Source organism: Chiloscyllium plagiosum, chromosome 26 (assembly GCF_004010195.1).
Source record: "Chiloscyllium plagiosum isolate BGI_BamShark_2017 chromosome 26, ASM401019v2, whole genome shotgun sequence".
Taxonomy (NCBI): domain Eukaryota; kingdom Metazoa; phylum Chordata; class Chondrichthyes; order Orectolobiformes; family Hemiscylliidae; genus Chiloscyllium; species Chiloscyllium plagiosum.
This window is the reverse complement of record NC_057735.1, coordinates 3,449,984-3,465,757: the sequence shown is the minus strand read 5'-3', so window position 1 is coordinate 3,465,757 and position 15,774 is coordinate 3,449,984. Positions and strand designations below refer to the sequence as shown.

Sequence of the window (15,774 nt, the reverse complement as noted above, 5' to 3'; positions counted from 1 at the left end):
CACGACCTAGGACCCTATCGTCAATATAAGCCCATTCCTGTAAGCCCTGTTTTCCCAAAAAGCAGTACCTCGCATTTATCCAAATTAAACTTTGCTCTCAATGTAAAGGGGGTCCTTGCTGGAAATCTCACATTATTTCAGTATTGCCCATGTCATTTCAGGCTGGGAAAATCTTTCCCCTGGGGTTTACAGACAGGCAAACAGGCAAAAACATGCAGGGTGACAGTGAGGATTTAAATGGTGCAGTTCACAGGGCTACCACAGCATGGCAGCAGAGTATCAGGAACCAGAGCCACTTTAACTAGTTAATTTTTAAACAAAGATGTCTAGCCAGCATTAGTTTCTTTTTTTCTTTTCCCTATTGGTTGAACAGCCTTTGCACAATAGGATTAAACAATCAATACTGAAACAGCAGCCTGTTTTACATCTCAATTCCTACTTTCAGTTCCATATGCAGATAAGTCTGTGCATCTGCCTGCTTCTCTCTCTCACACATACATCCAGAGGGATGTAGGGACTGGAGGAGGTTACAGAGATACAGAGGGGTGCTGTTTGTGGTCTGTCCCATACTCAGGCTCCCGAGGGTTTGTCTCAGTCAAACCCTGGTTCCTGTTGTTCTGTAGGATTCCTTTTGCAGTCTGTGCTTTGCCAAGTTAGACTGAGAGTGGCACTGTTCACCAACGCACTGAATCCAGGGGGTCCCTCTGGAGCAGCATTAACAGCAGCAGCAGAGAGTCGCTCAGCCCAGCCCAGCTCACTCTCCATCTCCCTTTAACCACAGATCACACACATCACTCAGTATCTCTCTCCGACTCTCATCAGCTTATCCTGCTGCCAGTAAACAGCACAGACAGACACACACAGCCTCTGCGTAACACCAAGAGATACGTCTACAAACGAACCAAGTCGCTGTTGGAGCCCCTCGTCCTATTCCTTCCCTGACAATAATTGTTACCTTCTCCTTGGAGATGAAGTGAAGAGTTTGCGGATGGTGACAGATTGGGAAAAGTTTGAAGAGTGTTTGTTTTGCAAAGTCACTATCCCCTCCTCCCAGGGACTGAGGAGGGGGAAAGCTGTCCTCAGGTTAATGAGACACAAGGACACTGAGGAAGTGAAGAGAGAGACCAACGTTGCTGATAATCTTTAGCTTTGAAGACCACCACAGGATGCTGCTGCTGCTGCTGCTGCTGCTGGGAGGATTTAAAATCAAGGAGGGTCACTGATGCCTTTGTGTTTAGAGCAAGAAACAAGGTAAGGAGGAGAGAGGCAGAATGATGAACGAGTGCTCTATTTATACTCTTTCTTTCCCGCTCTCCTCTATGTCTTCATTCTACTTTTTCTCCCTCTCCTCTCTTCCCCTCCCTTTCTCTTCTCTTCTTCCCTTCAACCTGCTTTTCATTTATCCCATTTCTCTCCTCTCTCTTTTTCTCCATCTCTCTTTCCTTCTCTGGCTCCCCACTCACTCACTGACTCACTCACTCACTCACTGACACACTCACCGACTCACTCACTGACTCACTCACTCACTCACTGACACACTCACCGACTCACTCACTGACTCACTCACTCACTCACTGACACACTCACCGACTCACTCACTGACTCACTCACTCACTCACTGACACACTCACCGACTCACTCACTGACTCACTCACTCACTCACTGACACACTCACCGACTCACTGACTCACTCACTCACTCACTCACTGACACACTCACCGACTCACTCACTGACTCACTCACTCACTCACTCACTGACACACTCACCGACTCACTCACTGACTCACTCACTCACTCACTCACTGACACACTCACCGACTCACTCACTGACTCACTCACTCACTCACTCACTGACACACTCACCGACTCACTCACTGACTCACTCACTCACTCACTCACTGACACACTCACCGACTCACTCACTGACTCACTCACTCACTCACTCACTGACACACTCACCGACTCACTCACTGACTCACTCACTCACTCACTGACACACTCACTGACTCACTCACTGACTCACACATTCACTTACTCACTGACACACTCACCGACTCACTCACTCACTCACTCACTGACACACTCACCGACTCACTCACTGACTCACTCACTCACTCACTGACACACTCACCGACTCACTCACTCACTCACTCACTGACACACTCACCGACTCACTCACTGACTCACTCACTCACTCACTCACTGACACACTCACTGACTCACTCACTGACTCACTCACTCACTCAGAGAAAGACTATAATGATATTGATGGGGTTCTTTAAAAGGATACTCTATGTGTATGAGTGCCTTACAGGATGTGATCATGTTAGAATGAAACCTAACAAGGTTCAAATCCATTTTACACTTGACTTTTAGGCTTGCAATTTGTAAGGTGGTCAGCTCCGTTGCTCCCGATGCGGTCTCCTCTACATTGGGGTGAAGGGCTTTTGCCCGAAACGTCGATTTTGCCTGTCCTCGGATGCTGCCTGAATTGCTGTGCTCTTCCAGCACCACTGATCCAGGAGCTGAGATTTACTGTCAGGGATGAGTGGAACAGCAGATGAATATCTGGTGAATTGACTCAGTGTCAAATTGAGTTCCTGGTTCTGCACCAGAGGAGGGGCTCAGAGATTAAAATTCAAAAACCCCTCACCCTCATTACCCTGGGTTTCTATCTGCTCTGCCCATCCCAAACAACCTCATGGTTCGGGGCTGGCTGGGGATAGGACGGTGTCTGAGAATTTTTATCCAGTCTGTCATTTGATGTTTGAGGAGAGAGACAAAGTGTGTATTCCCCATATACTTGAGCGTAAGTGTAAGCGTGAGCATGTGTGTAGGTGTGTGTGTATACATGTAAATAAGGATATAAGAACTAGGGTGGGGTATAGGCCATTCAGCCCCTCTAGCCGGCTCCTCCATTTAATACCATCATGGCTGATCTCACCTCAGCCTCAACACCACTTTCCTGCACACTCCCCATAATCCTTCAACCTGTTACTAATTAAAAATCTCTCAATCCCCTCCTTAAATTTACTCAATGTCCCAGCATCCACCACACTCTGGGGGATTCAGTTCCACAGATTCATGACCCTTTGAGAGACAGTTAAAAATCCCACAACACCAGGTTATAGTCCAACAGGTTTATTTGGAAGCACACTAGCTTTTGGAGCGACGCTCCTTCGTCAGGGAGCTTTAAGGCATAAAGAATTCTGAAATGAACCAGTTTGATTATTGTCCTTTCTGTCACAGTTCTAGCCCTGACAAGGCAGAACATGGACTTTTGAAACAGACAGAGTTGTACACGGTCCTTTCAGTGTGAGATGACTTTCATATGGATCTCGAGCTCAGGTACCGGAGGTAGGCGATGGCCTTTCCCTGTTGTGGTTCGGGGTCAGGAGTTGAAGAATGCTCTAATTCCTGTTGAGACTGTACCTGTTTAATGCTGGAAGCCACACGACACCAGGTTATAGTCCAACAAGTTCATTTGAAACCACGAGCTTTCAGGGCACTGTTTCCGGCGTTGTCCATCTCAGTCCAACACTGGCACCTCCACATCCTCTTTACTGCAGCCCTCTATCGCAGGCTTTCTGCTCCTCTTGGCCCCCAGTGCCAGCAGAGGATCCCACTCCCATCCCTCTGTCATACCCGCCCCCCCCCCCCGGTACGCTCAGTGATCTGGGCTGTGATTCTCCTCATTCACATGGGGGAGGGATGTTAGTAAGAAGGTGGAAGGCACGTTGCAGGTGGCCAGCCCAGACTGGAGAACATCGAACATGAGCCAGAGAGTGGAAGTAGGATGTGAGAGAGTGAGTAGGGATGTCACTGTAATGAGAGGGTTGGCTTTTCTGGGATTTGGATGTTCAGCCAATCTCAATGATGGGAGAGGGACAGAACTGTGGCCCCAAGTTCAGAACCGCCTTGTTCAAATCTCATCGTAGTAGATGGTAAACTTTACACTCAATAAGATCTAGAATCAAAAGCAGTCCAACAACAACCCTGTAAATTGTTATTATAAATACCCAGCCAGTTCATAAGACACTTTAGGGAAGGAAATCTGCCATCCTTACCTGGAGCGGCCTACACATGAGTCCACACCCACACCAATGGCATTGACTCACAATGGCTAAAACAAGTCACTCAGATGTAAAGCAATTACTCTGTACCTAACCCCGTGCTGTCCCTGTCCTGGGAGTGTTTAATGGGGACAGTATAGAGGGAGATTTACTCTGTATCTAACCCAGGGTCATCCCTGTCTTGGGAGTGTTTGATGCGGGGAGGCAGTGTAGAGGGGGCTTTACTCTGTATCTAACCCAATGCTGTCCCTGTCCTAGGAGTGTTTGATGGGGAGACAGTGTAGAGAGAGCTTTACTCTGTATCTAACCCCATGCTGTCCATGTCCTGGGAGTGTTTGATGGGGGGACAGTGTAGAGGAAGCTTTACTCTGTATCTAACCCCATGCTGTCCATGTCCTGGATGTTGAACCTCAGTAATTGTGTTGGTGCCTCAGGGTGAGATGCTGCAGACTCTGGTCACTGACATAGTTAATTGCAGAAACAAATGCTGCCAGTGATAGTTGGGTGCAGGAGGTCAGATATTTTACAAGTTTGAAATGAAAGGTCAGAACCCACGCTATGTCTGTGAGGTGATGAAAGAATAGTGTAGAGAGACTCCCAGAGTTTGTATCAGGTACCTTGAATGTGTAACTATTCCAACAATACCTGCCCAGTTCCTCTCTAGGGGAATTGATGCTCAGATCATCAACCTGGGAAAATACCATTAAAATAGACTTGTCAATGATTTATGTAAAAAAGCAATACAATCTGCATATGAGGAGGAGAAAGTGAGGTCTGCAGATGCTGGAGATCAGAGCTGAAAATGTGTTGCTGGGAAAGCGCAGCAGGTCAGGCAGCATCCAAGGAACAGGAGAATCAACGTTTCGGGCATAATCCTGAAGAAGGGCTTATGCCCGAAACGTCGATTCTCCTGCTCCTTGGATGCTGCCTGACCTGCTGCGCTTTTCCAGCAACACATTTTCAAATCTGCATATGAAGCCAAACAGTGTGCTCTACAACTCTGCATATTTAGCTGCATATAGATCATACTCTTAAAGAAAGTTGCTTCTACTCTCTGTCTCACAGACACTGACTCTGGTGAAGGGACAGTGTGTGGGAAAGAGACTGGGGGTCAGTTTGTCCTCCTGCATCAGTATTGATGAACGTGTCTTGTCAGTGATGTTTCGAATACTCCATCACAGTGAAGATAATCCATAACAATACTGAAACAACTGCTACACTCCCCTGATGGTAGGAGCTGCCACCATCTCTCAACAATCTGAAGGCGATTGATAGTGAGTTAAACCAATCTTTTTGTTTTAATTCCATCTTGGCCTCCAGTCATTGCATTTTAATCCTATTAAAGTAATATTTTCACATCTATTCATCTGGAAACAATATTTCAAAGACTAACGGGGTGGATTTCAGCAAAGACTTGGCAAACGTGCAGGGTGCAGCCCTTGAGAGAGCTGATTAACTTTTGGCAAAGATGCAGTTCTGGATCCTGGACTGTTTTCAAGGCTCTGATAACTTCGGGAGACAGGGAAAATTGTCAGAAAACCGTTGTTGATTTTAGATTGTCATGGACGGTCAGAACTGTCAAAATGTAGGCAGATTTTCCAGGGCAGGTTGTTGGACATAGATTAGCCTGGAGCTACCTCAGTGAGATGGCAGTCTGTAACAATTTTGTTTTCAATTTTATAGTTGCAGATCAGCAACTAGGCAGAGAAACGTTCTATATAATCCTAATTAAGGCGGCACGGTGGCACAGTGGTTAGCACTGCTGCCTCACAGCGCCAGGGACCGGCTTCAATTTCCACCTCAGGCGACTGACTGTGTGGAGTTTGCACATTCTCCCCGTGTCTGTGTGGGTTTCCTCCGGGTGCTCCGGTTTCCTCCCACAATCCAAAGATGTGCAGGTCAGATGATTTGTCCATGCTAAATTGCCCGTAGTGTTAGGTGCATTAGTCAAGGGTGAATGTAGGGGAATGGATCTGGGTGGGTTACTCTTCAGAGGATCGGTGTGGACTTGTTGGGCCAAAGGGGCTGTTTTCACACTGAAGGGAATCTAATTTAATTTAAAAAATGCTGGATTAATGCACGGGGCAGACCCCTGTTCTTGATTGCGTGTCTTCTTAATTTGTGTAGCCCCTGAATCTTCTCTTCCCAAATTTCAGTCATATCGAACTTCAGTTGTTGTTTTTTATCCAAAGCTAAAACCTCGCTCACTTACCCTTAAAATCATTAAAATATCATGAATTGTTACAGAAAATTTAAGGAAAGTTGTAGTGGCATTGGAGACAGTTCAGAGGAGGTTCATTAGATTGACCCCAGAGTTGAGCGGTTTGTATGAAGTGAGATTGAACAGTTTAGGCCTACACTGTCTGAAATTTGGAAGAATGAGGGGAGATCGAATTGAGGTATTCAAGATGATGAAAGGTGTGGACAAAATAGACGTGGAGCGGATGCTTCCTGTTGTGGGGCATTCTGGGACGAGAGCTCATTGTCTTAGGATAAGGGGGTAGCAAATTTAAAACAGAGTTGAGGAGACACTACTTCTCCCACAGGGTTATGAATCTGTGGAATTCACTATCCCAAAGATGCTGGAACAGTGAGTAAATTCAAGGAGGAGTTAGATGGATTTTTAATTGGTAATGGGTTGGTAGGTTACGGGGAGAAGGCAGGAAAATGGGGGTGAGGACCATATCAGCCATGATTGAATAGCAGAGCAGATTCGATGGGCCAAATGGCCTAATTCTTCCCTTATATCTTATGAAAATAATCTGAAAGGCCAATAGAATGCTGCCTTTATGTCCAGAGCACTAGGATTCAAGGGGACAGAAGTCGTGGATCTTTGTACATGGCGCCCAGGGTAGATCACACCGGGAGTGGTTTTGGACACCAGAAAGGAGATACAGCAAAGACCCAGAGATTCTGGAAATCTGAAATAAAAACAGACATTGCTGAAGAAACTCAGCAGGTCTGGCCGATCTGTGGAGAGAGAGAGACAAACAGAGTTAATATTTTGAAATCGGCGTTCTGAAGAAGGGGCAATAGACTCAAAACATTAACTCTGCTTTCTCTTCACAGATGCTGCAAAGCCTGCTGAGTTTCTCCAGCAATTTCTGTCTTTGCCTTCAGAGAGCCTTGGAGGTAGTAGGTTTGGTGGAACTGGACTCCAAAGGTAAAGTATGTGAAAAAAAAATGCACAAACTAAGATTGTTTTATTGTTCAAGGCTAAATAAAAAGAGTTTAATCAAGAAGGGAATTACAGGTAAGGTGGTCATTGGATCTCATTGAATAGTGAGGGAACTCAATGTGCCAAATGGCCTGTTCAGCTGTTATATTTTATGGTTTTATTGGAAATTGAGAAGGTGAAGGGGTGACTTTATTGACAATTTCAAAAGAATACAGTGAACAGCTAAGATAGATAGGAATGATTTTCCCTTGTAAGGAGTCAAAACATTACAGCAAGATGGAATTGATGCTCAATTAATTAAAATGTGGAGGTGCTGGTGTTGGACTGGGGTGGACAAAGTCAGAAGTCACATGACACCAGGTTCTAGCCCAACAGGTTGATTTAAAATCACAAGCTTTTTTAAAACAAACCTATTGGACAATAACCCAGGATCGCGTGACTTCTGATTTTGTCAATAAATTAATTCTGTGATTTTCTTCCGTACAAAAATGCATTGAGGGGCATTAGGCACAGGCAGGAATATGGCGTTAGGTCACAGATCGCAGGAACAGGCTCAGAAGTCTGAATGGATTCCTCCTGTTCCAACGCTCCCAACATCAGTTGTTGGAGTGCTGGCTGAGATCATGTTGAGGTAGACCAATCCTAGATGTATGTCAACACAGTATGAAACCTGGGGTTCCTTGGTGTCTCAGTGGTTAGCACTGCTGCTTCACACCACCAGGAACTTGGGTTCAATTCCAGCCTCAGGTAACTGGGGGGTAGCCTTGGGGGATCATTTTTCAATATATTGTTGCAATCTCTGTACCTTTACAGGACTCTGCTCCTATAATATGTTAGTTTGCTCTCACTAAAGTTTTATAGAATGGAAGCAGGCCATTCAGCCCATCAAGTCCACACCAACCCTCAAAAGAGCACCCCACCCAGACTCATCTCATCCCTGAATTTCCCATGGCCAATCCACCCAAACCTGTACATCTTTGTATTGTGGGAGGAAACTCACACAGACCCAGGGAGAATGTGCAAACTCCACACAGACAATTGCTTGAGGCGGGAATTGAACCCGGGTCTCTGCCGCTGTGAGGCAGCAGTGCTAATCACTGAGCCAAACATTGTCAGATGTATAATAGAGAGATAATCAAATGGTCCTGATTTGACTCCGCTATCAGACTTAGAAAGATATCTCCATTCCCTCAGTGTCACTGGGTCAAAGTCCCTGGATTTCCCTCCCTAAGGGCATTGTGGGTCAACCCATAGCACAGGGACTGCAGCGGTTCAAGAAGGCAGCTCACCCCCAAAATTCTCAAGGGGCAATTAGGGACAGGCAATAAAGGCTGGGCCCAGCCAGTGACACCCATGTCCCACAAATGAATACATTTTTAAAAAATAGAGATTGAAAGAAGACACCAGCCTGGAATGGGTTTGTGAAGAAGGAGGATTTGTGTTCAGCAACCTGAAATACGATGATGTAAATTGATGCGTATTACAGGTATATCAGAAGTGGAGGAGCCCTATTTAAGATTAAGAACTCAACAGCCTCAGGTATTTAGATTATGCTGGCAACAATATTAGTTACAGGAAAGTGTAGAATGAGCTGCGAATGGCCTGGTGGGGACACTGAGGAAGCTGGAGCGTTAGCCAAAAGCAGGCTAATAGTGCATCTCTTTAACCTGCAAGAGTCAACAACTAACACAGTAACAGAGGAGAAAGGAGGCAGGGGATGACTTTGAGTCAAATCAGGCGCAGAAAGTGAAATGCAGTGAGGGAAAGAACGATTGGATGAAGAGAAACAGAGAGAAAATGAGGCAGAAGGAGTAAGTGACTTCACAGGCTCTAGTTTCTGGAAAGAAAATTCTGAGCTTGTTCAGTCATTCCTGATTGTTACAATCTTTCTCCATTTTAGTATCTCATGAATACCACTCATGCTTAACAGGAATCAGTCTCGGATGTTTATTAATTCTGGTGGATTGCCAAAAGATAATATATATTTCTAACGAGAAGCCACTCGATCTGAATTGTTAACTCTGTTGCCTGATCTACTGAGTTTCCCCATCATTTTTTGCTTTTTAATACTGTAGCTAGCTGAAATAAGTATTAAACCCACCTGAGCAATAAAAACAACCCAATAAATAATCCAAGGCGGTGAAAAATGTTATTCTCTATCATGATTTGTTTCATCTCACTTAGCATGTTGGGTTCCAAGTGCCAGGAATATTATTCAGAGAACAGAGAGGGTTGCTGACATTGAACGTTCAGATTAAAGGCTAATCTTAGGTCCAGAGTTGATCTTGAACTAACTCCTTCTGAATCCCATCACAAGCCAACGATGGGGATATTTGGCCGAATTGTTTCCACACAGAGGGAGCATAAGACCAGGGGTAGGCCATTCAGCCCCTTGAAACTTTTCCATCATTCAATAAGGTCATGGCTGATTTACTACCTCAGCTTTATCTTTACACATCAACAAAACGCTACTTGGCATACATTTGTCTTGAATGTACTTCATAGAATCCCTACATGTGGGAGCAGGCCATTCAGCCCACATGGGCCCTCCAAAGAGCATCCCACCCACCCTATATTTCCCATGGCTAACCTACACATCTTTGGACTGTGAGAGGAAACCCATTTAGACACAGATTGTACACAGCTAGTTGCCTGAGGGTGGAATTGAACCCAGGTCCCTGACGCTTTGAGGCAGTAGTGGTAACCACTGAGCCACTGTGCTGGCCTGGGATCAGGGACGGTTCCCTTGACTCAGTCTGGAGCTTAGGGCCGAGATTGAACCATGTACCTGGTGCTCTGAGCCACCATGCTAGTCCCGTGCCCCTGAATGTAGAAGGTTATGGTCTCGGACAAGTGGATAATAATACATTTACAATCACTGAGCCTGCACAGTGTTCTGTGATAGGAAATTCTTGAGATTCACAGCTCTCTGAGTGAAGAAATTCCTCATCCCAATCCTAAATTATTGATCCCTTCTACAATTCTGTATTCAGCAAGGAGAATTATTTTCTCAGCATTTATCTTGTCAAGTTTGTTAAGAATTTTTATATATTGCAATTAAATCTCCTCTCATTCACCTAAACTTCAGGGAATATAGAATGTTGACTCAATCTTTCTTCATAGAACCATCCTTTATGACACAATATACAAGTGAAAGAATTATTGTTAGGGTGGGGGGTGTCTCAACGTAAACAGTGACTGGGGAAAAAACTGTACATTGTTCAAAACAGAATTAAAAGAGTGAAAAGCAGGATATTAAGCTATACAAAGGAAGGACAGGGACTGGGAGTAGCTGTGTTTGTAGAATTAACACCAGCACACATTCGTTAGATTGAAGGACCGTGTGTTGTAGAGTCTCCCCGATGCAGTAACTAAATAATATTTTGTGGATGGTCAGTTTGGTGTGACATTCCCTTCTCTGCTGTTTTACTAGACTGTCATTCGTTCTGAAATAAATCACAATGAAAGGGGTTAAAACACTGACTGGAGGGTCATGTTAACATGCAACATTTATTCACTAATTCCGCCAATAATTTCCAGCCATTATCTCCTGCTTCAACTTGCTCTTTCCCAAGAATCCAGGGGGGCCCTCAGCTTCCTCAATCTATGGATAACACACATGAGCTCTATTCCAATCCTATTGTATTCTGGGGGTCAATGAGCTGCTTGTAACACAGAGTGACACCAACAGTGTGGGTTCAATTCCCACACCAGGTGGTCACCATGAAGGTGTCACATCCTGAACCTTCTCCTTCACCTGAAGTGTGGTTAAACTGCCATCAAATGCCTCTCTCTAATGCGAGAGTGTGAGGTTGGGCCCCTCTGTTCCTTCTCTAACTGGTGGCTTTGGTTTTCTCTGGCGTATTCCTTGCGGGTTGCATTTAGATTAGGTTTCAAAGCGTAGAAGCAATCTCCTTGACATCAGCTATTTACTGTGCTTCAGTCCACGTATTTGTAAAGCATCACTGGGAGGAGAGAAATATTGCCGTGGCTTTTTTGTCTTCTACAGTTTAAACTGCAGGAGAAAAGGCGAGGGGGAAGATAGATTCTCAATGACTGAGGGGATGAAAGATTATCGGCGATATCCAGGAATGAGGAGTTGATGTGAAGGCTGGATCAGCCATGATCTTACTGACCATTGGAACAAGCTCTAAGGGCCAAGCAGCCTTACTCTTCTTTCTTGTCCATATGTTTATTGGACGCGGATTATGTGCAATTCCAGTCTCCTTCCTATTGGAAAGATGTTGTGAAACTTTGAAAGGGTTCAGAAAAGATTTACAAGGATGTTGCCAGGGTTGGAGGATTTGAGCTACAGGGAGAGGCTAAACAGGCTGGGGCTGTCGGAGTGTCAGAGGTTGAGGGGTGACCTTATAGAGGTTTACAAAATTATGAGGGGCATGGATAGGGTAAATAGGCAAAGTCTTTTCCCTGGGGTCGGGGAGTCCAGAACTAGAAAGCATAGGTTTAGGGTGAGAGGGGAAAGATATAAAAGAGACCTAAGGGGCAACTTTTTCATACAGAGGTGGTACGTGTATGGAATGAGCTGCTAGAGGAAGTGGTGGAGGCTGGTACAATTGCAACATTTAAGAGGCATTTGGATGGGTATATGAATAGGAAGGGTTTGGAGGGATATGGGCCGGGTGCTGGTAGGTGGGACTAGATTGGGTTAGGATATCTGGTCGGCATGGACGGGTTGGACCGAAGGGTCTGTTTCCATCTGTACGTCTCTATGACTCTATAAATTATTGTGATCATTTGTAATTTGGCATTCTTGCATTTGTCCTGATGAGTTCAAGATTAAAAAAAAGTCTCTCACCAGCATTCAATTCTGTATGTTCTGTTCCCTGTACTGTATGCAGATTGCTTTAATCTGAATTTTATTTATTGTTAAAATGATACAGAAAGCCATTTGGCCCATTGTGTCTGTGCCAGCTCGATGTAAGAGTTGTCCAATAAATCTCATTCTCCAACGCTCTGCACATTCTTCTGTTTCAATTCTTTAACATTACTGTTAAATTCTTTCATCATTATTTTCAGTTCCTTTTGAATCATAACAATTCACGAAGTTAACAAAACAACTCTCCTCATCTCCTCATCTCCTGTCTGGTGCTTTTGTCAATTATCTTTCTTTGGATCATTACACAAGTTCCTTGGGTCTTGCTTTCCTTGTATATTTGTTTATGATTAGGCTGCATTCCATTAGAATTTCTCCCACTGACAAGAGAGAGCCCAATTATAATCCTTCCACTTATCACACTGGGAGGTGGTTCTGGCTTTATGTGATGCACTAACAGACAGCAATAGTGAATTGGGAGACCATATTATACCAACACAGAATATTTATTTCTGAAATTACTGTGTATCATGTCTCAAATTCTTAGAATACTGTAAACTAAAATATAACTTTCACAATGAGATCAAATTAAGTTGCCTCTGAGTGAATTCAATACTTACCTCATTTACTGTCTCCCAAGGGTGCAGTCAGAAAATACTCAGTTCACATCACAGTTCCTTCCAGTCCAATCCTTCCAAGGCCCATTCTGAGATGAGGAGGAATATCTTCAGCCAGAGGGTGAGGAATCTGCGGAACTCATTGCCGCAGAGGGCTGTGGAGGCCAACTCATTGAGTGTCTTTAAGACAGTGATAGGATCTTAATTAGGAAGGGGATCAAGGGTTACAGCTAGAAGGCAGGAGAAAGGGGGTTGAGAAACATATCAGGCAATATCATGCATTTTGGGAGGTCAAGTGCAAGAGGATGTATATTGTAAATGGCCGGAACGTTAGGCGTACTGATGTACAGAGGGATCTTGGGACCCGAGTCCATGGCTCTCTGAAAGTGACCACACAAGTGGATAAGGTGATGAAGAAGGCATATGGCATGCTTACCTTCATCGGTCCAGGCACTGAGTACAAAAGTTGGTAAGTCATGTTGCAGCTGCATATAAGGCTTTGTTTAGGCCACATTTGGAGTAATGTGTGCAGTTCTGGTCGCCAGACTATAGGAAGGATGTGGAGGCTTTGGAGAGGGTGCAGAAGAGGTTTACCAGGATGTTACCTGGATTGGAATGTATTAGGTATAAGGCGAGGTTAGACAAATTTGGATTGTTTTTACTAGAGCACTGGGGCTGAGGAGTGACCTGATAGAGGTCTATGTGGATAGGCTGGACTGTTGGAGTCTTTTTCTCAGGGTGGGAATGTCAAATACCAGGGGGCAGGGGTTTAAGGTGAGAGGGGGAAAGTTTAAAGGAGATGTGTAAGGAAAGGTTTTACACAGAGTGCAAGGCCCCTGGAATGTGCTGCCAGGGGAGGTGGTGGAAGCAGATACATTTAAGAGGCATTTAGACAGACACATGAACAGACAGGAAATAGAGGGACATGGACCATATACAGGCAGATGGGATTAATTTAGAACGGCATCATGTTTGGTACAGACATGATCAGCCAAAGGGCCTCTTCCAGTGCTACATGTTCTGTAGTCTATGATAGACATGGCAAATATCCCAAAGTGCCAGCAGTGGTCCTTTGGGAATACACAAAATGCAGGAACATACAGTAAATTAGTTTGATCTGACACTCCCTTGTAAGGGTTTATTAAATTTTCTTTCCAAACAGCATTAATGTTTGGAGTTTTCTTTGTTGATAATTAGCCAGAGTTACACTGAAATGCTCCGACTGCAATCCCAAGCTGTAGTTACAGGAATAATGACATTTAAATAATTCACACGGGCAGATTGTAATTATCTTAATAATGTGACTGCAGTTAGTTTGGGAGAAAACCTTGCACCAGTCCTGATCTCAGAAGGCGATGAGTTGTTTTCTTCCAATTCCTTTCACTTCTTTGCTGATCTCAGGAGGCTGTATGCACACCGATACACAGTCTTTGATGATGTCAGAAGGCTGTATGCACACCGATACACAGTCTTTGATGATGTCAGAAGGCTGTATACACATCGATACACAGTCTTTGCTGATGTCATAAGGCTGTACACACACCGATACACAGTCTTTGATGATGTCAGAAGGCTGTATACACATCGATACAGTCTTTGCTGATGTCATAAGGCTGTACACACACCGATACACAGTCTTTGATGATGTCAGAAGGCTGTATGCACATCAATACACAGTCTTTGATGATGTCAGAAGGCTGTATACACACCGATACACAGTCTTTGATGATGTCAGAAGTCTGTATACACACCAATACGCAGTCTTTGATGATGCCTGAAGGCTGTATGCACACTGATACACAGTCTTTGATGATGTCAGAAGGCTGTATGCACATCAATACACAGTCTTTGATGATGCCTGAAGGCTGTATACACACCCATATACAGTCTTTGATGATGTCAGAGCCTGTATACACACCGATACACAGTCTTTGCTGATGTCAGAGCCTGTATACACACCGATACACAGTCTTTCATTTGCTGCTTGAGGATTCGTCCTGACTATGCCTCTGAAAATGTGTCTTTTCCCCTTTCCCATTCAGCGGGGGATTTGCAGAGGGAGTGCTTACAGAAGCAGCTGGCTCCAAGGGATGTTCTTTTACTTCTGCACACTGAACAGAGACAGAGATAAGAACATAAGAACCAGGAGCTGGAGTAGGTGATCTGGCCCATCGGGGCTGCTCCGCCATTCAATAAGATCAGGGCTAATCTTTTCATGGACTCAGCTCCACTTACCTGCCCACTCCCCATAACCTTTAATTCCTTTACTGTTCAAAAAGCTATTTATCTTTGCCTTAAAAACAATCAACAAGGTAGCCTCAACGGCTTCACTAGGCAGGGAATTCCACAGATTCACTACCCTTTGGGTAAGTTCCTCCTCAACTCTGTCTGAAATCTGCTCCTTCTTATTTTGAGGCTATGCCCTTTAGTTCTAGTTTCACTCATCAGTGGAAACTGTTTCTATCTTATCTATTCCCTTCATAATTTTATATGTTTAGTTTAGTTCCAGTGTATTCCATCTCTCCTCATAAACTAACGCTCTCAATTCCAGAATCATCCCAGTGAACCTCCTCTGCATCCCCTCCTGTACCAGTCCATTCTTTCTCAAGTAAGGAGACCAAACCTGCACACAGAACTCCAGGTGTGGCCTCACCAGCACCCTATACACAGCTGCAACATAACCTCCCTGTTTTTAAGATCAATCCCTTTAGCAATGAAGGACAATATTCCATTTGCCTTCTTAATTACCTGCTGCATCTGCAAACTGACCCTTTGTGATTCATGGAGGTGGAGACTTTCACTTCAGAGATAAAGTTAAAAATCACACAACAGCAGGTTATAGTCCAACAGGTTTATTTGGAAGCACTAGCTTTTGGAGCGCTGCTCCTTCATCAGGAGGTTGTGGAGTATAAGATCGTAAGACTCCACAACCTCCTGGTGAAGGAGCGACGCTCCGAAAACCAGTGCTTCCAAATAATCCTGCTGGACTATAACCTGGTGTTGTGTGATCTTTAACTTTGTCCACCCCAGTCCAACACCGGCATCTCCACATCTTCCCAGATAGCGTGTTTC

The 15,774-nt window shown here is 44.6% G+C and overlaps 1 protein-coding gene across 3 annotated transcripts in view; it reads left to right on the top strand.

The window, feature by feature from the left end:
- Nucleotides 1-537: 537 nt before the first annotated feature.
- tafa3b (TAFA chemokine like family member 3b) overlaps nt 538-15,774 on the top strand; it is a 72,135-nt gene continuing 56,898 nt past the window's right edge. The window contains exon 1 of one of the 3 annotated variants that reach the window (XM_043716354.1): nt 538-1,251. Coding sequence is in view for 2 of the 3 variants with exons in the window: in XM_043716353.1 (XP_043572288.1) it covers nt 1,223-1,251 (29 nt within the window). In the remaining variant the exon portion in view is untranslated. The remainder of the gene's footprint in view (nt 1,252-15,774) is intronic. The other 2 variants (XM_043716353.1, XM_043716358.1) reach the window with 2 other exon arrangements.